The sequence below is a fragment of the Culex pipiens genome, chromosome 1 (genome assembly GCF_016801865.2).
Source record: "Culex pipiens pallens isolate TS chromosome 1, TS_CPP_V2, whole genome shotgun sequence".
Classification (NCBI taxonomy): Eukaryota; Metazoa; Arthropoda; class Insecta; order Diptera; family Culicidae; genus Culex; species Culex pipiens.
This window is the reverse complement of record NC_068937.1, coordinates 118,580,828-118,608,716: the sequence shown is the minus strand read 5'-3', so window position 1 is coordinate 118,608,716 and position 27,889 is coordinate 118,580,828. Positions and strand designations below refer to the sequence as shown.

The following is a 27,889-nucleotide window of genomic DNA, read 5'->3' as shown; positions in this document are numbered from 1 at the left end:
CTATGACAGGCTTTCATCTCTACAAGAGATATTTTTGTGCAGAACATTATTTTTTGGAAATTCTTACGTCTGTAGAGAATATGATTGTCTAAAAAAGCTGAAATGAAAGAACACATAGCAAAACTACTAAAATATCAACTTTAAAAGCTAAAACCAGAATAATCGAATATAAAGTATAACCAAATTTGAAAAATTGGAAAGAAAACATTTGAGTATAATATAAATAAATTTAAATTTAAGGAATTTTCATGACCCGTGCTAAAAAGTTTGTTATAGCGCTTTATGAGTGCTGAATAGTTCAACTTTACATCGGATTTTTTTATGTGTCTTTCACGCACATGCTCGAACCGTCTATATCGTGGATGGGTGGACTCGACTCGACTGGAGAATTGTCTCCGCAAAATGGCCATCAGTTTTTATCACCAAAAAGTGTTTTAAGTTCTCGTTCCTTTATTTTCTTGTAAAGAAGAATCACTCATATGTTCACCCCTTTTCGCATAACGCATAAACACAAAATTGGTCCCCGAAAGTTCATAATCTGATGAAAAGTTCGAGGTTACTGCAAATAAACTTTCCCTGTGCAGAAGTGCACCCGGCCGAGAAGAAATTGTTCCACATTCTTCCACTTCCTGAGTGTGATTTTTCTCTGATATTTGCCTGGGAACAGTAGCAGTGCAGTCCAAAAATACAAAAGACAAACTTTTTCACCCCCATAATGGAGAGCATAAGTGGCGAAAGTGATGGCAAAAATAATCCACTGCAGCTTACCAAACTATTCTGATGGTGGTTAGAATAGTTGGTTGATTTAAAGTTTGGACAGTAGGCTATTAGTGTTTAAAAACATTTTGTTCAAGTCAAAACGCAATACCTTAATGTAGGGATTATGGGTTGCAGGATTGAATATGTAATAAATTATTAAATGAGTATTTATTATAAGATTGAATTACTCATAAATAAGAGTTTAGAGCGCAACAAAAAGTACACACCTTCATGAATATTGCCTTGTTAGCTGACAGATTGCGGATTGAGTGCGAAAGCGCGCTAGCGAGCTGCGAGAGAGAACAAAGAGCGAGAAAACAACGAGATGCGCGCGGCCGGCAAAAGAGAGAATGAAGATTGTCAAATCAGTTTTGTGGTTCATTTGTGTGGAATAAGACGTGTTGTTTGTTAGTTGCAAAATTCTGTGTTTTTATTATAAAAGAAAGTCCCCGATCACGACACTTACGAAACCCTAAATTAAATTCAAATGGCTCAACTGCTTGGTCGAACAATTAAGGTTGCACAGCAACCAAGTCTTCTTATTCAAAAAATGTCAAACTTACGGACCTAATCTTGCAACAATCTGATTGTATAAATAAACAAGCTTTGCTACATTTTTTTTTGTAGACAGTAATATAGGGAATGATTCAAAAATTGTATCGGTAGTTTCCGTAGTTTTGAAGATACTAAAATGTCTGTAACAAAAATCTTGGTGCAAAAGCTCTGCTTAATGTGTACCGTTAATTGCATTAATTTCAACCAGCAGAAAATGCAACCGGAAAAATTGAAATTGATGGAAACTTCACTGATCGCACTCGGTTGCACTTTTTATTGCTTCTTTTATCATCCCTAACCCGTCAGTCTTCTTTGTTCACCCAAATCCTTCGTCCTGTCATTGTCCATACGAAATCTATCCTGATTTACGGTCCTGTCCGCCTTGAAACCGATACCCGCTCTCGGACAGTAGTGAAGCGTCCTTTTTTGTACGACTCAACATTTTTTTGCTGCACTTAACTAAAGATTCACTGAAGAGGAGCAGTCCATTCGAGGACGATTGTGCAAAAACAAAGATGTGTGTGCGGTTTCTTTTGCTCATTAGAGTGTTCGTAAACTTATGGAATTGTAAGATATTTGGGCAATAGGTTTTCACTTCAAAACCAAATGCAAGAGGTTTAATACGTAAAATTAATAATAATTTAATTTGATGCAAAATCCAAAATCTGGATCCAACAATTCAGTTTAGTTGCCAAACGATTGTAAAATATTTTCCCTTTATTTTATAAGGATCAGATTTAAGCTACTGCAGGAGTCATATAAGATTTTATTCTCCAAAAATCTAACTTACTTAATGCATTCATGGTAAATAAATTTATCAATCTTGAAGTAAATAGTTTGTAGATAATATTTTTTAAATAAAACACAAGCTCTTCCCGGCAAACTTCGTCCTGCCCTTGTTTGGTTTCCTGACATTTCTTGCTTGTTTGCTAATTCAGCCTCCTGTGATCTAAGTTTGAGTTTACGCAACTTTTCCCATACAATCTGCAGCTTTTCCGGAATCGGTTCCGAAGTGGCCAAAGTTGTCACTTTTTGTCGTAAGAACCTTCCTTGGACTTATACGAACCTAACGCAACAAAGAGCACCTCAATCCGACGCTCCGTATTGAACTGATTCGCGTTCGAACAAAACCGTCGAAATTTTTTATATATATAGATAGAAGATAATATTTCTAGATTAAATTTTCAAAACAACCTATCCCTCATGGGTTTCCTATGCAGATAGGGCCTTTTGAAAATTTAATCGAGATTTCAGGTCTGTTTCCTAAATACTATTATTATTTTTTAATAAATCCAACATAAAAAGAATAAAATAAAACTGAATTTTTGTAGCTGTAACTAACTGATATTATTTTTATTAATTAAGGCCGTTGCATTGGCAAATTTTCTTAGATATTTATGATAAAAGTAATTTTTTCACACACTATTTTTACAAAGCAACGTATTTTTGGGGGAAAAAAATCAAATTTGAATTCTGCAGTATGATTATCAAAAAAATAGGAATTTATAAAAAAAAAATCTGAGACTTTCAGCGGAATTAAAATTTAAAAAAAAATCAAAATTAAAAATAAAATGCTCCAATAACAAGTGGCCTTCAAATTTGAACACACATTAATGAGATCTGGTTTCATACCTGGAATTAAGGCTGAATTTCATCAATTATGATAATTTAAAAGCTATTACTTAAAAATAAAAAAAAAACAACTTGTTTTTGGCAAAAGATATTTTGCAATACTTATTTTTTAATTTTTTAACACTTTTGAAATATCCCCTTTGTATTTTAAAAAGTTGTTATAAATGAAGGGAAGCTTGATTTTGATTTAGTAGAAAAAAAAAAGATATAATTTACTAGGTATTTCAAGTGAATTCCAAAAGTTTTTCATTTTAAGAGTTACGAAATTATTATTTTTTCTCAAATTTAGCAACTTTTAAATTTTGTATTCATTTACATGATAGGACATAAGCAAAATCAAACATTCCTCTACTAAATTTAGGAAGAAACAAGAATTTACTAATTGGAAAAATGAAAACTATAAAATACTCAAAATTTGACAACACAAATTTAATTTTCAAAACATAAAATTTTCGGGAAAAGTCGGGAATCTGGAAAAACGATTTCAGTGGCTCCCCTGTAAACTGGGAAATTATTGTAGAAGGAAGTATTTTAATGAATTTCCTTTTTTGTTTGGTCAAATTTATCGTGAGTAATCTGGATATACCCGATAGACAATAGAAAAAAGAATACCAAAATTGTGGCTGAGTTTTTGTAATGTATTACCTTGTTTCATTTTTGTTATACATTTTTTTTAAACAAAATTCTCATAAGCTTATTATAAAAATGTGAGTAAAGTTGGTTTGTTGATTCACATGAAGCAATTACTTTTTTCTGATAAAACATATACATCAGGACACCCTAATCCCGGTGCAGCCCGAGACGTATGTGATCCGTACCAATTGGTAAAACTGCACGACAGCTTACACCATTTGTTATCATCTTGGGTGGACAAGAAGCGTTATCCTTTGAAAAGAGTGAGGAGAGAAAGAATGAAAAAAAAAACCCTGTCCACAGTCGTCCACTGGCCCACACTGAAATAGATCCATGAAGCAACAATGTCTGCTCTAGTACAAATCGTACGCTGGAAAATCCCATACTTATCCCCCAAGTGGAAGGATGATTCCTTTCTTGGTTTTGAAATAGTCTTTTAGAGAAATTTGCCATAACAAAAACACAATACTTTTCTTACACTCCAAATAAGCACCCAGTAGTGGAGCTTTAAGAGCTCTTCGGACTTGAGCCGGCCATGTTACGTTAAGCCCTATTCCGCCAGCGCCGTGGAAGCAAAGTGGCTCGGATTTGTTCCCGGATTGCACTCGATGGAGGAGCGTTTAGGATTGGTATTTGAAGCAGAGCGTTGGTGGGACAAATCCCGGCCATCAGCGTGCGCTTGTTTGAAACGACCAAGACGAGCTGACGAAGTGGATGAATGTCGTCAGCCCATCGCTGCTGGCCAAAGCTGGGGACGGTAACTAATACCCGGTTTCGGTTAAAGCGGGATCAGTAGAGGAAAATGTCCGCTTTTCAGTGGAAATTGTTGCACTTTTATCTCGTTTCTGTGAGTGCAGATTCGAAGATGTTTGGATTTGTCTGTAGTTTAACTAGTATTTAGGTGTCATTTCAAAATACTAATTTTAAACATTTCTATCTATTTTCAGACGTGAACCAGAGTGGCGAAATTGATCGTAAGGATTTCGAGATGGCAGTGGAGGTAACAAACCAAACTTATGAAATTGAATTATTCTTCAATTCTGAAACATTTGTTTTCTTTTCTTTCATCTCACACAGAAAATTTGCGAACTGCGAGGCTGGCCCGTAGGCAACAGCCGGAACACGGAAACCCACGAGTCCATGTTCAAAATCTGGGAAGGGTTGCGGGCCAAAGCCGACAAGGATAACGACGGTCAGGTAGGTCAATCTTGTTTTATTTACTAATTGAGTTTTTAAATGGAATAAATTTCTAATTATTGAATATTTATCCGAATGATTACAAAACAAAAAAGCATTTAAGGAATTTACAAAATTTTTATTGGAAAAGAGGGTTCTCTTTGAGTTCTCTTCAAACTTGGCAACTCAAAAATGTGAAAAATGGTAAAAGAAAACGTTCTGGTTTGTTGTTTTTTTTTTGGAATCTTGAGTGTTTACCAAGGATATATTTCAATATAAATGTAACAATTGGAAATAAAATTGTCAGGGAAGCTTCGATATATTGAAGATTTACATCAAACTAAAAAAATGCCAGAAGTTTAACTAAAATGACAATTTTTCAAGACAATGTTGCCAGATCATGACACTTTTTAATGTTTTGTTTGTAGCAATTTGTATTGTGTTGCCAAATTGTGAATATTTGCACCTCAAATCAAATAAATTAAAAGAAAAATTCTGTGGAAACCATCTGCTCCGCAATTCAATTTAAGCTTCAGCTGGCAAATTTTCGTCAAAAATGTGTCACAGATGAAAGCCAGCAGCTGGCAGCTGCTCGGTCAAATTAATTCTCCCCACTTCATAAAACGAGTGACGCACGTGTACCTAGGGCACCGATATCCTGGAAGCAACTGGCAAAGTTTGTGCAAAACCTAATTAAAAAGCGCTTTTAATTTCTCGCTTCTGCTTAAGCGTCTCCGCAAATTAGAGCATGTGATGAAAATCTGGGATAGCTTAATCTTTTGAAATTACTGTCTGGTAAAATTGTAATAACTTGAGATCATTTAATAAGTTATTTATAATTTTTCATTTTGAGCAATCTTTTAAAATTTCTAATAAATTGAAAAGAATCATATATAACGTAAGGGAAATATATCTATTTTAAGCCTAATAAGCAGTCGTGTTTGAATGATGCTGGATAATCTTGAGTGTTCCTTGAAATTTACTAAAACCAAGTACACCAACGAGTAGAGCAACTTTTTGTGAACATTTCTGTTTATTGTCACATTTCCTACAAGTTATTCTATTCCTTTTACAAGCAATTGAAAAAAATATTTCCAAAATGTATTCTAATCAAACGAGAATGAATTGGGCAACGCCCATTTTTATATTTTCAGCTTAGTTTTTTTACTTCCAGCGCTCTTTTGGGCCTGCTTAGTGCTGCCACAAATTGATGAAACACTAAGCGAGCACTCACGAAAAGTAGCATTTATAGAGAAAATTTACTGGCATCACTGGCTCACTCCAACAGGCGCGCTGGTGGTGTTGGTAGCCACCCATTGTTCTTTATTTGCCTTCGCTTCTCGCTCGGTTTTCTTCAGCCTTCGATTAGAATGGGTATTCAAAAGTCAAACGTCAAAAGACTTTGCGCGTTTGTTTTTTTGATGGCGCTTACTAATTATTTACGTGTTTCTGGATTATTTTTCAAGTGAGTGACTAACTAATGTGCAAAAGAACATGTTGCCGAAAGTTGGGGGCAGTTTTGTATCAAAGCGCCGTGAAAAAGTAAGCGAAAGCGATAAGTTGATTTTGGCGATATTCATTAAGCGTTTGAGGGTTTCTCGCGTGTGTCACTGTGTGTGCCAACAAAATGACGAGAAATGGTCTCGCAAAATAAAAATTATGATCAGAGTGCATTAAATTTGATCTTTTTGGCCAGTAAGTAGCATACATTTGCGTGCTTACTCAAGGCGGTGCTGTTGCTGGTAAGTTTATAGCCTAAATAGTATTTTTGGAGCTTTAATCGAGCATCAAACTCTCCATATGACGAAGATAGGTGTTTGATTGGAAATGGTATATTTCCCCTACTAAGAGTTTTATGGAACTGACATTTTTACCTTAAAATTCGTTCATGTCCACCAAATGACATTATCGCTGTGCTTCTTTCTAGAAGAAATATTTATGACCACCGGAGAACAAACCCACCGGTTGCAACCGGACGTTGATGGCCGTGGGAAACGCTTCCATCTGGTTCACATTTCTGCAGGATTCTTGATGATGGTTCGTGCACGAAGCGAGTGAGAATGCATCCTGTCCAGTCACCGGAAGAGGTGTACAATGGAAAGTGTCCATCAGATGAGCTTTCAACGAGGTTTTTTCACCTGGGACAAGGGAAACAGATTTCACTGCAACGTTCCTTTTTGAGAGGATTGAAGATGAAACTCTCGTTTCTAAAAACCCGATTTAATCCCACCAGGGGTGAGATAGAGCCTTTCTTACTAAAGAATATAACTTCTTTCAATTCACAACATCGACTTGATACAAAAAATCTTATGATGAAAGCAAGGTATTATTAATGATGTGTTATCTAAAAGAAATTGAAAACGCAATTTTCACCAATAGAATATTTTTAATCGTACAAATTCTTAATCAAACAAGCGTTTATGACAAACGCTAGCATAGCTAGCTTCCAATGCGTGACGACACACACCGCGGATTTGGTTTTCTAGTTTTGGTACGAGCCCAAAAACCGAACAAAGCAGGCGCAAAGCAAAACCGAGTTATGGCCTATCTACAATCACTTTACTTAGAATAGTTAAGTTGCGTAGAACAGATAAATTGCTTAGAAAAAGTACGTAACTTACTGTCGTCATCTACAATCAACTTAGATAACTTGCTGGGCTGTTATACGTTGCTATGCAGTTGTTTGTTTACCTTTGATATAGAAACGTCAACTTGCCGTAGGTTTTGAAATTTTCCAAACCATACGTCAAGTCACCAATATGCTTACTTTATCATTGTGGAAGATCAGATTCCTTTGCATGGCTTCAAATTCCTACGCTAAGTACAATTTTCTAATTAAAGTGATTGTAGATAGGCCATTACCCGCACAGTGGGAAGCTTGCCATTCAGCGTCTACGAAAGTGAGAGAGTCAGAGATAGCTATTTTAACAATCGCACCACTACACACTCAACTTCGAGAACCTTAGGAAGATAGCCATTGGCGTTGCGAACATTGAAAACTTTGAAAACTTAGAAAGCTCCTATTGGAATCCAATGAACTCTGTTAAATTAAACTTACGAAATCACGACCAAATGAAGCCTACTTAAAGGCGATTTTAGAAGCACACGGGAAACGAATTGTTTGTAGCGGGATGAATGTCCTAAGTCAAAAAAGTTTTTGCATAAACATTGGACAGTTATGCAAAAACGGACAGAGCAAAAGAAACCGAAAAGCTACGATATCTTACAAGTTAAAGCAAACATCGGTAGACAAGCTACTACAAACGAGTATAAGTCGAACCAAATCATATGTGCGCCAGCATTCTTGCGCCAGTATTCGAAGCTCAACTTGACAACTCAACTTGACAACTCAACTTGACAACTCAACTTGACAACTCAACTTGACAACTCAACTTGACAACTCAACTTGACAACTCAACTTGACAACTCAACTTGACAACTCAACTTGACAACTCAACTTGACAACTCAACTAGACAACTCAACTTGACAACTCAACTTGACAACTCAACTTGACAACTCAACTTGACTTGGCGACGAAGCGTCGAAAATCGATGCAGTGTGATTTTTTGGCGATTTTTCGGATTAAAATTCATGCTGAATCGACATATTTACGAAGCTGGAAATGACGTCCAGCCTTAAAGTAAAACCTATACCTTTCTTTAGTAAGAAAGGCAAAAACATAATTTACTTAGTTTCGACCCATTTTCTTTGAATGGTTATATTTAGCTCACTTAAAACTAGTTCAAATTAAAAGCTGTCAAAGCCAACCGGCAAAATTGGTTGGTATACCCTACCCATCCGCGAAAATCTGACCCAAATCCATCAACAAATCTAAATCGTTCATCAAAAATCCAATCATGACACCAAACAAAACGAATATTTCAATATGTTCAACCCTCGTCACTGTCGCATCACAAGAAGCGATGAAAGCGACATGCAAATCCTTTGATCTTTTAACTCTTTTCTGAGAAAATCTATCTACTTTATTTTCAGCAGTGTGTGGTTGTGTGTGCGGAACTGAAAAGCATTGGAATTTCACATGAATATGATAAAAACTGAATAAAAAATAATGACAATTTTGAAGCTCTGTCAATTTATGTTCAAAGTCAATGCTCTGCTGACAATTTTGCAAATGAACTATTTTTGAATTATAAAACCGTATAATAATATTGATGAATGAAATACGCCAAGAATAAAAAACATTCGAATTTTCAAGATTTGACCACAAGCCTTTTAGTCGGGAATCAATCTTTTAAAGGTATTAGAATACGACCAAAAAAACAAACAAACAAACTGTGTTAGATTGCCTGCATGAAAAAGTGCGAGTTTTTTGTCGTAGTCTAATACCTCCTTAATTCAAGATAACTTAATGATAGCTTCTTAATTTGAACCCTCTTTCTGCATGATCCTTGGATTGCAGAACAGCTGTCATTCAGTGTAAGAACATGGTAGACGCATTCGATTATAGAAGAATTTGCGTTGGGTGTAACAAGACATAAATAAGGAAAGCAGTTTTTTTCTAGGAAGATTCTTCTCTTTTCAACCTCAAACATTACATCACGTCACCCTTTTCCGGATCTTGCTGAAACGTTTGACTGACTTACGAGGGTGAAGTTTGGCGGTGGCAAAAACGATTTCCGATGGCCAGGCTCAACATCTTTATGGCAGACACGGTCCTGGGGATGGTCAAAGCGACCCTTGGGCGAATGTTTTCTTCCCGGAAAAAGGATAATTCCTCCCCGGGGAGGAGGAAGCTCAAGGCAACAAAACATGTCAGATTTTTTGTTCGGGTCAAAGCTAAGGAAGGGACTTTTAGGGGTTGACTTTGCAATAGGCAGTATATTGTTGTGAGTCTTGGATCAACTTTTCTTTATAAGGGATAGTGATAGTGCTAGGGTAGGCAGACCTATTTTTGTTTGTTTTTACTATTCCAATTCTATCTTTCAATATGGAATCAAACTGCAAATGTTTCAACACATTCTCTTCAAGTTCGTGATATTGTTCCACCACCAAACTTTGATCGGGACCCTCCTCCCAGAATAGTACCCCACAGCCATCTTTAACCCGGCAGAGACACTGGCAAAGTTCGATGATGGAGTTGGGGCTGTTAAAAAGTTGGGAAAATAGTTTCTTTACGACCGTTTTCACCCACTTGGGATCGTAAAGCACCGAAATGAGGCTGAAACATAGGGTTTGCTGAGAACATTGTTACGCTGCTTGGGATGTAACTTTTGAAAAGGGCTTTGTTTTTTTTCAAGTAAAACAAACGCTTCTGGACTAGAAATTAGATTTGAAATTGATGTATATTTACAAAAAGATTAAACATTACATTGAACACAAAACAATCATCAAACAAATGATATTCTCAAGTAATGTAGCCATCTTCCATTCTAAAAAAAATGAGAATAAATAGAAGGAAAACAAACCATGACAGCAGTAGTAGCGTCCGGAATCTCATGGGCCATAAATTTCCTGGGAACGAGTTCATCGCTGGCTCGCTGATCCAGTGTTCCCAGAAGGATGAGCAGCAGCAGAAACGAAAACAAAAACTCTTAAAATTGTTCTAAAATTCATTCTAGCGAGAGCGGTCGTAACCATTGAACCAGCGCTTCAACGTTCCGTTTCCTGACCAATGGCATTTCCTCGCCGGATGGCGAAGAAACGAGAGTTAGAACATTTGAGCTAGAGAGGTTGAACCGCTGGGTCAGACTGAATACACAAAATTTGAGTTAGGGGCACGGAGCACAGGGCTGGGAGAGAAAGGTCAACATTTTTTTTAATCCCAGGAGTATCTGTTTAAACATCACGTACAGTATACAGTAGGGTGACAGTAAAAAATCAACCTCAGGGATACCCTCCGATTCGATTCCTTAGGCAAAGATAAGTAACTGTGAAAATTTTGAGCGAAATCGGTTGAGATTTAAGGCTGATATGCAGATCGGAAGGAACGCAAAACTCCATATAAAAAAACGCCCAAGAAACGGTCAAGGAAAGGGTCACGAAAAGACAGTCACTATTACTAGTACTAACCAGCAACCCTTAGGTTGTGAATTCACTGCACTGTCAGATTAATCCACCCTGGCGGGACCGAATTGAAATAAACCGGAGTGAAAATAAACTTGAGAATAATTATACAAATATTTATTTTTTTACTGCAAAATTTAATAATAATGTGATAATCGACAATATAAATGATTCAAAAATAAAATTCGAAGATAAGGAAGACTAAATATTTCTGAATTTTTTAAATAGCAAAAAATATATTAAGGAAATTCCAACCATTTTAGAATCTTTATTTTGAAAATCAAAAAAATATATGCAGGATTGAAAAAATAATAATATTAAAGTCGAGATTAAGGAATTTATACATTCAACAGCTCTAAAAATAAAAAAATCAAAACCTGAAAAATTTTAGAAATTACAAATCAAAATTTCAAAAGTTAAAAATTCGAAAACACATATGTACGAAAAACCCGAAATCCTAACATTCAAAAACTATAATTTTTCAAAAATTCAAAAAACTCAAAATTCCAGAGCAAAAAATGTGTAGTTCAGAAATTTAAAAATTTAAAAGTAAAACAAAAAACAATAAAATTTTGAAATTTAAATATTTCAAATTTAAGAATTTAAAAATTTTGCACCAGCCTTATTTCCTAACTTCCTAATTTCCTAATTTCCAAATTTCCTAATTTCCTAATTTCCAAATTTTCTAATATCCTAATTTCTTAATTTCCTGATAATCAAATTTCCTTATATTCGTATTTCCTATTTTCCTAACTTCTTAATTTCCTAATTATCAAAATTCTTAATTACCAAATTTCCCAACTTCCTAACTTCCTAATTTCATAATTTTCTGATTTCCTTATTTCCTTATATCCTAATTTCTTAATTTTCTAATTTCCTAAATTTATCTAATTTCTTGATTTCTCAATAATTCAATTTTCATTTTTTTATAATTAATAATTGTTGTTTAAAGTTTTTGAATAAACATTTTTATTCTATTTAATTTTGACTTTTGAATATTTTTCAGCTTTTTATTTTTTGCCCTAAAGAACCTCAAGCGCACACACCGTCAAACGCGCTCATAGCGAACTGTCAACTTTTCTTGGGGGGGGGGGGGGGTCACGAAAAGAACACGCAACATTTCTTGACCGCGTTCCTTCCGATCTGCATATCGTACTTTAAGGGTCGCTTTTATCGTTAAAGTTTGTGAAAACGACTTCTTTAAATCGCTAATAACTCATCAGGGTTAACTCGGATCGTTTTGCCGTCTTCGACAAAATTGTTAGTCATAACATTTTACTCAATATTCCTACTTTTGGTGGAATTTTGATTTTTTTTTTTTTGCTTTTCCTCAAAATGTTTTGTGGTTACTCCCATACAAACTTAAACGATAAAAAGCGACTCTTATACCTTGACGGATTTCGCTTAAAATTTGCACAGTTACTTATTTTTACCTTAAGACCTCTAAAAAATTTCCAAAATTTTAAAATTTCTGGTCACCCTCGTATACAGTCAAAATATCATTGTAATATTGAAATCGAGACAGACAGATTTGAGTCAGAAGCCATGGATAATATTGATAAAATTAATAATAAAAATGGAACATTGAATTTCTCATAAAACAATTTTTGACAGTTAAGGGGTTACATATATGTAAATCGGCAAAAATTTCAGAGGCTGGTTTGAGCACACACTTAAACTTCTTTCAAAATCTGTTTTCAATGAATTAAAATATACATTTTCATCTATTAACAAAACAAATTTGAAGACATTTGGTTGTATCATTGCCGAGATATAGTTATTTAAAATTAGCAGTTTCAAAAAACGGGTGCCCCGATATCTCAACATTGCTTTGACCAAAACGGCTTGAAATTTTGGTGAAGACTCGATAAACCGGTCCCGTGTGCATGACGAAGGCCGATTCTCAAAAAGTTTATTTAAAAAAAGATAAAAATACTTTACTTTACTTTACTTAACTTTACTGTTTTCATATAAAAAATCGCCAGTTTTTGATTTTTGTATTTTTTGAAAATTAAAAATTTCAAAATCGGGCTTCGTCATGCACACGGGATATGTCTTGGGAGTCTTCATCCAAAATTTTAACCAATTTGGTCCGTCCCATCTCGAGGTATCGTGGCACCCGTAAATCAACTTGGTGTTCAGAGAAAACCGCTCAGAAAGTCAGAAAGTCTCTAGTCTTTAACTCAGTTAAATCATGAAATATCTTCATGAAACTTTCGGGAGTGATTGAAAATCATCTTTTAAGTGAATTTAATAAATTTTCTGTAATATACATTTTGTGGTTTTCTACATGTATGTAACCCCTTAAGTAACGGGAAATGACAGCGTTTTTTAAACTACCATTTCAGTTTTTTTGATGAAAAATACTTTTTTCGGAATTTTGAGTACGCCATTCTATCTCTTCATCAAATAATGGACCTCGGAATCGTGATGAGGGACCAAAATGACCTCTTAGAGCAAAGTTTCACGGAAATCGAAGAAGATTTGAGGTAACCGCTGTGTGAGTTGGCGAAAAATGGCCCATTTTTTGTATGGAAATTTTGTTCCGGGGGGAGGTCGAAAATCATTTTCTACGTTACGTAATAAAAGAACGCTCCCTGAAAGGCTACAACTTGGAAACAGCGTACGATATTATATGTAAAGTAAATTTTTGTCTTATGTTTTGGACAATTGAATTTAGTTGATTTTTTAAACGTAGCTATTTTACATATCGTAAACTGGGGTGACTTTGATAGGTTTTTGGAATGCCCATCAAATTAATATCTCAACATTTCAGAAAATTTTGAGTATGTAAGCGTTAAAGGATAACTTATTATCAAACATACAGGTATACAAAACTCTGCTGAACACACCAAAATGGTGAGGATCCTTGGTAACCGAAAATGTACCCAGTTTCATCCAATCAGAAAAATACAAAACAATAATCGGTGTCCGAAGCGTCAGAGAATGTTCGTTGGTTGGCCCGTTTTATTATCAAGTTTAAATTTGCTTTAATTACCCTCTGCTGCCAACCAATCAGCCCATATTCATTGCTTCGCCATACTCATCCTTTCCAGTTCGTCTGAGCCAAAATTTAATTCAATCCAGCTGCAATTCGTCACACTGATGATGGTCACTTCTCCCACAATAGGGTAACTGTCTTTATTTTTTTCTGTTTGCAATTTTTACAGTCTTAATTGAACAGCACAGCATTTTTTGTGTTTAACACCTTTAATTTAACGAAAAATACATTTTTTAATGAGCTTCAATTTATCTGATCCGCCCAAACTAGGTCCCTCTGGCCCAATTTTTCGCCCAATTTCGTCGGCTGTGGGTTCAATTCTCGGGGCCACACAAATGCGAGAAATTATGCAAAACCCAACAATATATGTGCGCCGACGTCTGGTGTGGCCGGGTGTGTGCGAGCTGTGCAAATAGTGGCCAATTAAGATGATCTACATATTAATGAGCGGGGAACAACCCGGGTAGTGTGCCGGCCATGGGTCAGCAAAGTTTTCCCGTGCAATTTGAACTCGCTTTTTGTGGAGTTTTGGTTGGGAGAAATTCATTCGTGAGGGATTATGACTTAAATTGAAATTGAAAATGTTCGGGTTTTGTTATCTCAGCTCTAGTGAGTCTCTAATACTGAGGGATAGCTTTTCATCACGATTCTGACGTATACTATTTTTTCTCCGCATTCACGGGAAAAACAAAAAATCAAACTGAAATTTAAGTCTTCAAACCGTAATTTAAAGCATCCTCAAACTTCCCACCAGAACCGCGAAAATCGCTTCGAAACAGGTGAAAATCCTCGAACGAAGACGCAACACTTGGTGGGGAAAAGTTTTTCCCAAGATTCACCGCAGAAAGCTAAAGAGAAAAAAAGTGCAACAATTGCAAATTCCCCACCAGAGAAGGAACTTTTCCTCACAGTCAGGAAGAGCTAGGACGGTAGCTACGGACAGGATTTGCATCGTTTCCTGCCAAGGATGATGTCGGGGCTAGAGAGGATGACGATGATGAAATTCATGCGGCGTAGATGAGCGCGAAGTCTCGATAATTTTTTGCAAAGATTTGCGGAAAATGTGCCTCACGCGCGGCATCAAGTTGCTGCTGCTTGCGGAATATGATTAATGTTGGGAGGGGAAAGTTCTGAACGCAATTTTTGTTTGCTTTGCAAACGGGAAACTTGGTATTCAGAGCAAGAAAATATTGAGATTGAGATTTAAAACGCTGGTCATGTGTTTCATTACCGTAAAAATACCAGTCAGTCAAAATTTACATGTAAAGTAAAACTGCCATGCTGCACAACTCAATCACAACCGAATTCTTTCAAAAAACTTATCAACTCTACCATCACCAACCGACACAATGTAATCAACACTCTGTCAGGTCGCTCGGTTGAATCGAATCATCTTTTCAAAAGCTAATTCAATTACCCGTCTCTATGAAGTGCGCAAAATTAAATTATCCAAGACTTTCCTGCTCGTCCTTGCTCCTCTCTTCCTTTTCGATGGAAGCCGATATTCCCACCGGATGGAGAACGATCTTGCGACCTAGATTATGAGCAACAAACCCCTCTGCTGCTCCTGACCTCGCTTTCATATTGTTCCTTCAAGATGACGACGACCGTAGGGACGAGCTTAACGCTAAGAGTTTGTGCTTGCCCTAATAGACCGAATCCTTTCGGAGGGGGGGCCGACAGAACGATAAATAGCTTTCGAGAGCATATTGGAGAACGTTAAACAGCTTTTAATGGGTTTGTAGCATAGTTGTGAATTATCCCTCCGTTGAGGAGTCACTGGAAGTAGAACTACGTACCGCCATCTGGGGCAAAACGGAACACATGAGGTGAATTGGGACAGCAGATTCAGGCTTGTTTCTGCAAAATATTTTTATATTTTTGATTAGTTTCGGATAGAACATGCACTGATCAACAAAAATAGTGCACCGCTTTCCAAATTTCAAGATTTTATGTGCTCTAAAAACTGCCGTCCCTATTCAGACTATAGTCCCGATTGACCTCAGTTGACGGTAATCTAGAATCATAACATTTTGGAAACATCAACTTGAGTTTTCAACATTTGAGCTCGGCTCAAAATCGTGAGGAAACCCTCCCGAATCGAGTGTGAGATACTTCCATTCACGGACAGGGGAGAAATCCCTCAAGATTTTTGAGAGGGAGCTCCGCAAGCTCAAATCGAAGAAAAATCACGCACACTTTCGTATAATTAAACATGTGTTGGTAATATTTTGGTTCGGTGGCCCTTGTTAGTGTATTAGTGACTTAAGCGGTGGGTTTCTTTGTATTGGTAACATCGAGAATAAAATGGCTTCCCTTGCTTTTCTCAAAAAATACATGAAAAATAAACAAGTAATTTTCGCAGAAAAACGTTACGTTGGTGCCTTCCTCACATTTTGAGTGCAATGCTAGGTAATATCTGAGATCCGGTCTACACAAAGTTCATAAATAACTCTTAAGTACTTATAACTTTTGATAGGGTCGTCAAATCTTTAATCTACTGAACTCGTTGGAAAGGTCTTTTGATTACCTATCTAACGACAGGTCGCATGATAGATTCGGACAACGCTTTTGTCAAAATATCTGAGATCCGGCCTCTAAAAAGTTCATAATTAACTCTTAAGTGCTTATAACTTTTGATAGGGTCGTCAGATCTTTAATCTACTGAACTCGTTGGAAAGGTCTTTCGAATACCTTTCTAAAAATGTATAACATGGCGAGGTTTCTTACAAAAACCACCCTTTTTACAATCTTCCAAACTTTTGTTAAATTCGTATTTTTAGCATAACTTTTGAAGTACTTAACTAAACTTTATCATTTTCAAAAGCGACTTATGAGACCCCAAGATGGATCAAATAAGACGAAAACGGTCCAAATCGGGTCAGCCAGTGCCGAGATAACTCAGTGGAAATTTTTTCGATCAACATCCCACCACACACACAGACATTTGCTCAAAATTTGATTCTGAGTCGATAGGTATATATGAAGGTGGGTCTAGGAGGTCAAATTAAGAATTTCGTTTTTCTCGTGATTTTATAGCCTTTCCTCAGTAAGGTGAGGAAGGCAAAAAGCTTTATTAACAACATTTCAACATAAAAACTATTGTTCAATACATTTTGTACATCTCTTCTTCGGCTGGCAAGGTGCCAGCGGAAGCTGCCTCCAGCCGGGTGCGGATCACTCCATCGTGCACTTTCCGTTGTTACCGGAATCTACTTCCCGTGTTCATGGCCACGGATTGTCCGCATCATGGAAACAGCTCGACGTAACTTGGCTCGGGGGACTGCTTGGCCTTGGACGCCCCAACGAATCCTCGAACTTATCGGGTGGCTGGAAATTCAAAGTTGGTTTAACCTCACGCTAATCTTTCAAATCAATATAATTTTTCTTGATTAAACTCACCTACTTTATTCCCATAAAATTACGTCGGAAACATGATCGCAGCAAAAAAAACGCGTTTCAAGCAGAAAAAATCACAAGCGAATTCGGATCCTAATACGTGAACGTCGTACAATTCCCACAACCCATTTTTTGAAAAATTGGCTTTGTAATTGATTTATCATAACTAGGGTTAGTGAAATTTCACGATTTCGCGGAAAGCGTGAAATCCGCGAAATTTGGCTTTTTCCGCGAAATCCCGTGAAATTGCAAGTTTGTGTGAAACTGTAACGATATTTCTCAAAATAATTTATCAAACTCAAATAGGAATAAAAATAATCTTATGAATTACTGTAAAGTTAAGCGAGGTAACACCCTGGTTTAATTACTAATATAGAGTTAGTGATTTTTGACGATTTCGTAGACGGCCTTTACTTCGTCAAATTTATCAATTTTCTCAAATCATTACTTTAAATAACAAAATAATAAATATTTGAGCCACACAGACTATTTAAGTAAATATTATTAGTTTTCAATTGAATAGCTTGAAATCTAAAGCTATAAGCTATTGAACCATTTGAAGAATTGTTCAGTTTTTTAGAAATTAACTAAATTTAGTAATATTTTCAAACATTTAGCTGCTATTTTATTTGAAAGGTATTGTTTGAGTAGAATAAATAATACAGCTTTGATTTATTCAAATAAAATGAAGATTATTTTTTATCTTTAAAATCACCTTTTAGAACATTTCAGATATTTTTCTGAGTCCTGTTCAATTTTAACAATATTTGAATATTTGGGTGGATGATTCCCGTGAAAGTTCAAAAATACTCCTTTTTTTGTTTTTTCTTCTCATTTTGAATTGAAAAATTCGATTTCGTTACAAATTATATTATTTTTGTCTATTGATTTTAAATTAAGTTTTTGATAAGTTAGATGAAAACTTTAAACATTATTTTTAATGGGCTAACTGTCGCAGAAAATTCAAATTATTTTAGTCATTTTGGTTAAACAAGTTTGTTCAATCTAGCTTTGATATGAAATTAAAAAAAAATGTAAAATGATAAAACAGAAGCAAATCTGCGAAAACATTTTAGCTTTATTAGTTGAATATTAAAAAAGCAGTTCAGTAAATTAGAAAACGCATGCCCTACATTTTGTTTCGAAGATATATAGCAGGTGCAAACTTTTTTGAAAATTTTGAGATTTTTTTTGTGTCACGTTCAAAATAAGGTACTTTTTTTAGTTTATTGAAGAATAATGTATAAGCATAAAAAGTTGTTTCTGTGATTTAAATATAAGATTTTCAGAGTAATAAAAGCATAAAAAGTTGTTTCTGTGATTTAAATATAAGATTTTCAGAGTTATTCTAAAAAAATCACGTTTCGCGAAATTTGCGTGAAATTTGGTGTTTTGAAATTGAGGTCCCCGTGAAATTTGCATTTTTTGAGCGTGAAAAATCACTAAGCCTAATCATAACCAACAGGCTAATCCAAATCTGATAGCTTTTCCCCTACCAACATTCCAACCAACAAAAAAAATCAATCAATTAATAGACACTTTGGCCAAGATTTTCGATTTTATTACCCGCCTTAATCGATATCTGCTCCCTTCATCATCTGGGCACGTTTAACGACGCATTGGTTTGTTATTCTTGGGGCAAAGTTTTCGTATTAACGGAATTAAGTTTGGTCCCGCCGTTAATTTCGGCATCTTTCGACGAGGGGGTGACTTTACGACTTATTGATGAGGTTATCATCAAGTTTGGTGGCTTTTATTTCGTGCAAAAATCATCTGCTTTGGGTTAAACCATGGGAGGTTTAAGGACGGAAAAGTAGTTTGAAAATTTATTCAAAATCACATTTGAATGGCATGTTTGTCTGCTTACATTACTCAGCTTTGAGTCAACTTTTCGTGGAGAGCAAATGTGATGTTGTTATTGTAGAGTTCTGCGAGAAGTAACGCGCAAACGTTTCCACTGAGTAAACATCGCTATTTGGTGGCTCCATCAACGGATGTAAGCTTTTGCTGGCGAAACATTTCAAGAGGGAGTAATGATCTAGCTTGGCATAACCGAATCACGATGCTGCATTTTCCGGCTCCCGCTGAAAGTTTCCTGTGCCGCATGTATAACTTATCTCTCTATCTCGTTCTGGTTTTTGCAGGTCTCGGTCGAGGAGTGGTGCAAAATGTGGGACGAGTACGCCCGGGATCCGGACTCGGTTCTGGATTGGCAGCTCAGGTGAGTTTAGAAAAGGATGTGACTGACGTGCACATTGTCAAGAAGCAATTTATTTTTAATATTTCTAAATTTCGCGTCTTTTTATTCTGTCATTACTCAAAAATCCTTATTTACAATTTTTCTGCTGCGACTCTGTATCTTACTCTGACTTTAACTTTAACTCCTATTTTTCATAAAATTGTTTTTAAAAGGTCTTTTTCGGTACAGGGACCTGGTTTGAACCGAGTCGGCTATTGTAATTACATTGTTCTTAAAGCTAAGAGTAATCACAGAAGATCTTGCTTTCGTAGTCTTTTACTACTAGTCCTAATCTCCTACTCCACCTCTAAGTCCATTTTTTTTTTGTATTCGTCCTTGGAAATCTCAAAACGACTTCTATTACTCTCAGGTCGTGTTTCTTAGATAAAACTGAAAAAAGGCAACCCTGCACCAAATTCCTTACACTTAACTTCATCTCCCAGTAAACAAGTATTTGCAAAATTTAAAGCTGCTTGCTGCTGCTCCAACAAGAAGGCAACTTTTACGAGGTGCAAAATTGAATTTCCAATATCCAATCTGCTTGCTCCAGTTTTGGCGATCCGAGCGTTCCTTGTCGAGTATTTGCGGAGCCTTATTTGGAACATAGAAAATTTAATCATCTCCGACCGAACTTCAAGCAAGGTGCTTCTTTGGAGGAAGTGAAAAGTTGTTTATCTACTCCGAATGAGCTGCACTTGAACTGCGATGCCGCAACACATAATTTTGAAGCTTTAGAAGAAAGAACAGTGCCATTTGACTCATTGCCGTTTTGGAATTTGAATATCCAATCATGTATCATGTTAAACCCTTAACTGTTTCACACTACAAACCTCAAATAGCAGGCATCAGAAAGGAACGATATCAATTTATATGCGTGAGTAAGAGCGGTGTTATGTCAGACTGGTTAGAAGTATCGTCGTTTACCGCAGATGGCTTTGTGGTAGAATTTTACAAATATTTTAGCAGAATTTTTAAACTCAATCTTTTTATTTCACCTCTGAGCTCCATTCTATGCACATTTATTCAATTAAATCGTCTTTCATTAAATCCAACAACGTTTCACGTACTCATATTGATTTAATATTCCAGCAATTTTATCATTGGAAAACCCGCCCAAATTGATTTATTTAATAACAACACAAGCTCGGGTTTTATCGCAAAATTGTTTGTTATTCGACGTTGTTGTTACAAGCCAACCTGGAAAAGCATCCCTCGCTGATTTTTAGCAAAAGTTAACCCATCGCGATTGCGGGTTTGATTGGATTCCGGTGACTTTAGGGAAGAAACCAATAAAATCGGAAAACCATCCCTCGGCGGGGGCCAGCAATAAATGTAAACTTTTCCGGCCCGTAAATCATGCGGTTTCCTGTCCAAAAATGTGGGAGGTTTCCCACTGTGAGCGTGATACGGGTTGTTTGGAGCTCAAATATTGAGTTTGGGGGATTTTTTTTAAATAAATTTTGAACCCTTCTGTCATGTTGATTTTCTTTTAACAATTTTTAATATAAATGTTAGAAAATCTACCCAGTAAAAATAATTATTTGGATGGCTGATAATTTGGGTGGTTGAATATTACTCCTAATAGAGTTCAACAGTAATATTCATTTTTCGGCAAAATACCGAAAAATGGACCAGGGATCATAATTACCCTTTTAGGACAAAGTTTCATGCAAATCAAAGAAGGGTCGGCTTGATGCTCAAAACAGCGTCATTATGAAAAAAATGCAATCCGAGATTTTGGGATCTATCGACCTATCACACCTCTGAGCAAAAAAATAAAAACATTCGCTGAAGTAGTTTTCGAAATACAGCCCTTTTAAGATGTTACATCCGATTTTTTTCTAAGAAAATCTACAATTGCCTTACAATTTCGATATTTTAAAGGATGTACAATTCGAGGTTATTATACCATTTGCTTCTGATGACTGTTGAGTATATCTGGGCCAAGTTTCAGAAAGTTTGCTGATGTAGATTCTGAGTTTCAGATAAGTTGTTAGGAAATTGTTGATTTTTTCGAAAAAGTTGAAAATAATAGAATATACATCGGCAAGCCTTTTGAAACTCTGTCCAGTTATACTCAACAGTCATCAGAAGCAAATGGCATTATTATCTCGAATTGCATATTCTTCAAAATGTCGAAATTGTAAGGCAATTGTAGATTTTCTTAGAAAAAAAAATAGAATTTAACATCTTAAATGGGCTGTATCTCGAAAACTACATCAGAGAATGTTTTCAGAGGTGCCCTGAGGTGTAAGGAATAGATAGACCCCAAAATCTCGGATTGCATATTTTTTCATAATAACGGTATTTTTAGCTCCGTGGTCGGGCCAACTGCTATGTGAGTTGACGGATATGTATTTTTAAGCAAGCGGGATTTATCGTTTGATTCAAACTGAGACTTTCACAAATCAGAATAAGGTCGTTGCAAATATTTTTCAAAGTTTATGTCGCCCCCCTTCAAAATTGGTCTGAAAAATCAAGGGGCAAAAAATATGTTTTTGAAAAACTTCAAAATTTTAATGCAAATTTAAGTTTAACCAACTGAAAACCAGTTAAAATGCGTTTTTCCACGTTTATAATCATATTTAGCATGTTTGAACTTCTTCGAAAACATTTTAAATTTTCATGAAGTACCAATTTTTTGGGAAAAAATTTCCATCAATACCTCGATATTTTCAAAACTAATGATTGGAAAGCAACTGTACGCCTGTAAAAAGCATTTTAAAACACTTTTTTCATCCAAATATTGAAACCTAGGCTTGTAATTTCAATTTTTATATTTTTTTTATTTTTTTGCCGAGGGACATAAACTTTGAAAAATATTTGCAATGGCCTAACAGTTTATCAGATTCCATTAAATCCAATCACAGATTTATCAATTTTCAACAAGTTTATTAAAAAAATGGTGTGCCAACACCATTTCTCAAAGTTGACTTGTCAACTATAATATTTAGTTGTCAATCTTTTGCAAGACTCACCACTACTCCAATACACATGAAATAAGTTTTACGCAATCCAAATCGAATAACGGCCAAACTTTACGGTCTTTACGGTTAATGGCATGCTCTCAAGTGACGCACATGGTTATTAAAATCGCTAACGACAAGCGCTCGACAGAAACATTTTTACCAAAATTTTCTTGTTTAAACGCAAATGAATTCAGACACTTCAGTCCACCCCCAATTCTCGGGGTGGAAATTTTCTTAACAACTGTTAAAACAAAAATCTTCAACCGCAATTTTATTCCAGTTGGTGGCCTTTTCGGGCTGGCATTTCCCTCGCTTCGTTTGGTGATTCACCATAAAACTTCTTGACAGAGCAGCACACAAATGGGACTCCCTCCTGGAGCATTGAAACCAAGACAAGACATTCAATTTAAATCTGAGGTTTCGTTAGCATTTCACCCCTTTTGCTTTCCTCGAGGCCCAATCAAGTGTCAACTTCTTCATACAACACTGAGCACAAGTTCCTTTGAATTTCGTTTGCACTCCAAGGAGTCATACCTACTAAATTTTTAATATCAGACCTTTCTCGTTTCAAAGCTCAAGCTCAAAAGCTTTTATTTTTCGCCAGCTGATGATGTGCCATTTGTTTTCCTTGTTTTCTTCCAGATACATGAACTTTATGTTCGACCTCGAGGACGCCTCCAACGACGGCGGCATCGACGCCGAGGAGTTCTCGATCGTGTGCTCCAGCTACGGCCTGGACCAGCAGGAGTGCCGGGATGCGTTCGGCAAGATGGCGCAGGTGAGTTTACGCTGTTGGTTTGTTCTTTATTTGATTTGCTGTGTTTTATTATTTTATGAAGTGTTGTTTATCGGGATTCATTCCGCTAAGGAAAGCCAGTTGAAGTAGTTGTATTATCTGTTGATATTTAAAAATATCTCAAAATCCCTCCTACAATCTTGTGTGCAATCTCACCGGCTCCTGCCTTGTTTATTCGCTTACAAATCGACTTCGTCGTGCTATCTTGTCGCACCCGCCATTTGAAGTTGGTTGCCGGAGTCCCGAGTTATAATTACAAATGTTCACGGTAGTCTAACTTGTACGTGCGTCAAACCCGTTCTGACCTGAAATCCCTTTGGCCAGTTGTCGCACTTACATCAATTTTCAGGGAGTGACAAGATAGCACGACAAGATTGAAACTAATTTCACATGTAAAGTGACAAAAATGCACGAAGTTTTTTCGGATTTCGTTGAATATCTCAGGATTGAAATCAAATTTTGGGGATCTGTGTTGGTCAAAAGGTGAGGCATTGTGAGCTGCACAAAATGGCGCTCTTAACTCAATTTGGCTCAAAATGCATCTACGACAAGTTAGCACGACGGTGACGAAATCGGATAACGATTTGACCTGGATTGCGCGGAATGTGCAATGTCGTTCAAATCCGTGGTTCCATTGATCGAATCTGCCACACGCGGTGATTTGGCGTCCCATTTCAAAGCACCTTTTCGCCCTGCTCTGTGATTTCAAAGCTCCGGCTCAGGATTTGTACCCGTTTTTCCGATCACGATAAATATTTATTGAATTTTCATTAAAATAACCTGCCTCAACGCCGGGGTCTGACTCCCGGGTGCTACCTTCAAAGCGTTCCCTGTGGCCATGGCACTGTGGGCACTCGTTGAAGGACTGATGTCCACCAAATTTGTCAAGAATTCCGAAAATTTTACCATTGACTATCCCACCGTCCAGACCACAGTCAGGTCGTTTAGCTCTCGTTTAGCATTTCGCCAGCTGCATTCCACGTGGCGTCGTCCCCGGGCCACCATATAACCTGGATGTTCCACCTAGAACCGTGCCGTGCGGTGGCTGCGCCCTAGTTGGACCACTGCCAAAAGCAGCAATCCCGGGAAAAGCCAAGCCCGAACGAAGGGACACAACACGGTGCGATTTTGGCACTGTGGGTGATGCACTTGTTTTTGGAATGCCGCAGCAGTACTATAACACTACAGTAGCTGAGCCCCGGAATGGACACCCACTGGAATCTACTTGAAGTGTGGTTCTTTTTTTTTGTCTGGTTTGCTCGGCTTTAGATTGGAAAATTGTGCAAAATCAATTAAATTCCCGAATTGGGCTTTTTCACCTCAAAAGTGGTTCGCAATGGTGTGGCAAATGGAGCCATTTGCAATTCTGTAACTGGGGCTTTTACATCTTGCTTCATTTTAGGTTTCAGTTTTGTATGTATTTTGTTCAAAATTTAAATTTCGGACATGTAACCACGGAATTTAAGTTTTCAGGATGATTTGTGCTATTTGCTATTCCTTTACCAGCAAACCCCCATCACACCGCACACCGTTTGGTACGGTATGTCCACGCATCCTTCCTTCCCTGTTGATTCTTTGGATTTTGGGTCCGTCCACAGAACCTATCTTATTCGAGAATTGCAATCATTATTAAAAGACAAAGACAAAATTGGGGCATAAGATCTTTCACACTTCTTTCTGTTTTCCTTGTTCTCTCCAGGGTTCCGAGGAGGTTGACCGGGAGCAATTTTCCAAGTTGTGGCGCGAGTACTTCTCGTCGGACGATCCCGCCTCGCCCGGTAACTTCATCTTTGGCAAGACGTCGTTTTAACGCAGCTGTCGATGACACATTTACACACAACAGCAACACTACAACACAAGTTCCCGATATCACTTTCTCTAGCTGCTAGAGCAATTTGATAATATGTATTTGAACACAGGTGGTAAGGAAAGAAGGGACAAGTAAGCAGAATTTTTCAATTTATAACACAGAAAAAAAAACAATTTTATCGAAATGATTAGACATTAGTTTCGTTTTTCATTATCGTGATAAATGATCGTAATGTGCACTCAGAAAAAACGTAACATCACAAAACAGAACAAGGCATCGAGGTCCGCAAGCAATTCAGTGTCTCGCTACTTTATCAATATTTTCGCCCCACTTTTTGGTGACCCCCCCTGGGGTTTGCATCAATCACGCCAGTTGAAACACCCCTCGGGCAAATGACACCAAAGTGCCGTTGTCGTTTAAGGGTGGATTTTCATGGATTTTTTGATGACCGACATCGAAAGCGGCTTTCGATGCTCGTGGTCAGATTTGGACGAAAACGCAGTTTTTTCAATCAGGTTAAGTCACAAAATGACTGAGAATGATTTTTTAATGTATAATTAATAATACAAACAATTATTTATTGCCGGAAAGTCGCAAAAATGCGATTTTCCTACTTTTCATTTTCGATGCACGAGCATCTTAAGACGACCGACATCGAAAGCATACTCACGACCATGCTTTGCTAAAATGTCAGTGCATTGAAACTCGATGCTCTTCCAGTGCTTTTTCATGTCACAGCGGCACCCTGGACACAAACCCAAACTAACGCTTTGTAACGCTGCGAACGAGATGGGAATGAAACTTGACGAAACTTGACGATCTGTCAAAAATCTGTGTTGTCAAATAAAAACAGCTGATTTTGTTTTCGGTTGGTCGCAGTCGTCTTAGTAAAATAAAAAAAAAAGGCGGTTTGGTGCGCAAATTTTGAAAAAGGTTAGCATACACAACTTCACAGGCTAATCACAATCAGTTTTAATCAAATATTGCTTCATGATATTGCAGATTTAACCCGAGCCATGCAATGTTGGAGCTGGAAGACCTAGAAGGAAATTGGCGTGTTTGGCTAGAGGGCAGGCGGCTCCAAGAAGGATTCGATCGATGTTCGTGCTTTTCCGGCAAGAAGAAAGATTCAAACGTAACCGGAAAGGCAAAGGCTGTCAGCTACTGGCCGTGATGAGCAGCTCCAGAGTGGACAACAATACCATGCTGATCGCGCCCGCGCTGTCGTCCAGATCGTTGGCGAGAAATCACCAGGAGGTGCGGGAACAACAAGCGTTCACTACGTAAACACCCACTCCAGCTTTGCGATGAAGCAACGTTCGGGTTGGACTTGTTTACGATGCTGAAGGGAATAGGAATGTGAAGGGACCCATGCAGTGAAGGAGATCCTGCGCAACGCTCCATAAAACTAGGTTATCGTGACGTTCCTAAGTAAGTTGACGGTGGTCAATGGAAACGTCGAACAAATCGGCGAGTTCCAGGGGAATAAAACGAAGTCCATCGGAGGTGGGGCGGCCAGCCCGTTGCTGAGGAAAAGGACGGCCAACAAAGAAAGAAGATGAAATCATGACGATGAAAACGGAAAAGTAGGCCTTGAGAATGGATCAAGTTGGTGGGTCAGTCAAAAATAAAACTTTGTTTTGCCAATTTCAAAACGTTTCAACTCATTCAAAATATTGGGGAATAAGTCAAAATGGATTAACAAAGAGCATAAATCTAATAATTTAACGCTTTATAAAACATCCGAAAGTGTGCGGAGCTAGTGGAGTCGATCGGGAAGCCGGTTTTGGAATCTGAGATAAAACCCGAATGGGAAATGGGAGCTGAGGACTCTTTTTAATTACCCGGATTCTTAGATGAAGTCGTTTAATTGAGAAGGTAGAGCTGGAGTTGCATAATCTTCGGTTACTGAAGTCGAAGCCGGATTTGCTAAATTTTCAGAAGCCGGAATCAAAGTCGCATCTAAACTTGACTCCGTTGGCTTCAAAAATAGATTAGTTAGTTTATATTTTTAAAAGAAAATATAAAATTTCAATTTCTTGTTTCTAAAATGTCTAATATTTCATTCTAATAAATTTTATAAATTTTATAAATTTTATAAATTTTATAAATTTTATAAATTTTATAAATTTTATAAATTTTATAAATTTTATAAATTTTATAAATTTTATAAATTTTATAAATTTTATAAATTTTATAAATTTTATAAATTTTATAAATTTTATAAATTTTATAAATTTTATAAATTTTATAAATTTTATAAATTTTATAAATTTTATAAATTTTATAAATTTTATAAATTTTATAAATTTTATAAATTTTATAAATTTTATAAATTTTATAAATTTTATAAATTTTATAAATTTTATAAATTTTATAAATTTTATAAATTTTATAAATTTTATAAATTATATAACTTTTAAAATTTCATCAATTTTATAAATTTTAAGAAATTCATTAAATTCATAAAATGTGTAAAATTTCTCAAATTTCTCAAATTTTTTAAATTTCCTATATTTCCTATATTTCTTAAATTTCTTAAATTTCTTAAATTTCTTAAATTTCTTAAATTTCTTAAATTTCTTAAATTTCTTAAATTTCTTAAATTTCTTAAATTTCTTAAATTTCTTAAATTTCTTAAATTTCTTAAATTTTTTAAATTTCTTAAATTTCTTAAATTTCTTAAATTTCTTAAATTTCTTAAATTTCTTAAATTTCTTAAATTTCTTAAATTTCTTAAATTTCTTAAATTTCTTAAATTTCTTAAATTTCTTAAATTTCTTAAATTTCTTAAATTTCTTAAATTTCTTAAATTTCTTAAATTTCTTAAATTTCTTGAATTTCTTAAATTTCTTAAATTTCTTAAATTTCTTAAATTTCTTAAATTTCTTAAAT

The 27,889-nt window shown here is 36.1% G+C and overlaps 1 protein-coding gene across 1 annotated transcript in view; it reads left to right on the top strand.

Moving 5' to 3' along the window:
* The window catches only part of LOC120426230 (calexcitin-2), a 72,464-nt gene extending 47,038 nt beyond the window's left edge, over positions 1-25,426 (top strand). Inside the window, exons 3-7 of the mRNA XM_039590964.2 lie at positions 4,527-4,579; positions 4,657-4,776; positions 19,325-19,401; positions 23,031-23,166; positions 24,884-25,426. Coding sequence (XP_039446898.1) covers positions 4,527-4,579; positions 4,657-4,776; positions 19,325-19,401; positions 23,031-23,166; positions 24,884-24,994 — 497 coding nt within the window. The 3' untranslated portion in view covers positions 24,995-25,426. The remainder of the gene's footprint in view (positions 1-4,526; positions 4,580-4,656; positions 4,777-19,324; positions 19,402-23,030; positions 23,167-24,883) is intronic.
* Positions 25,427-27,889: the final 2,463 nt, after the last annotated feature.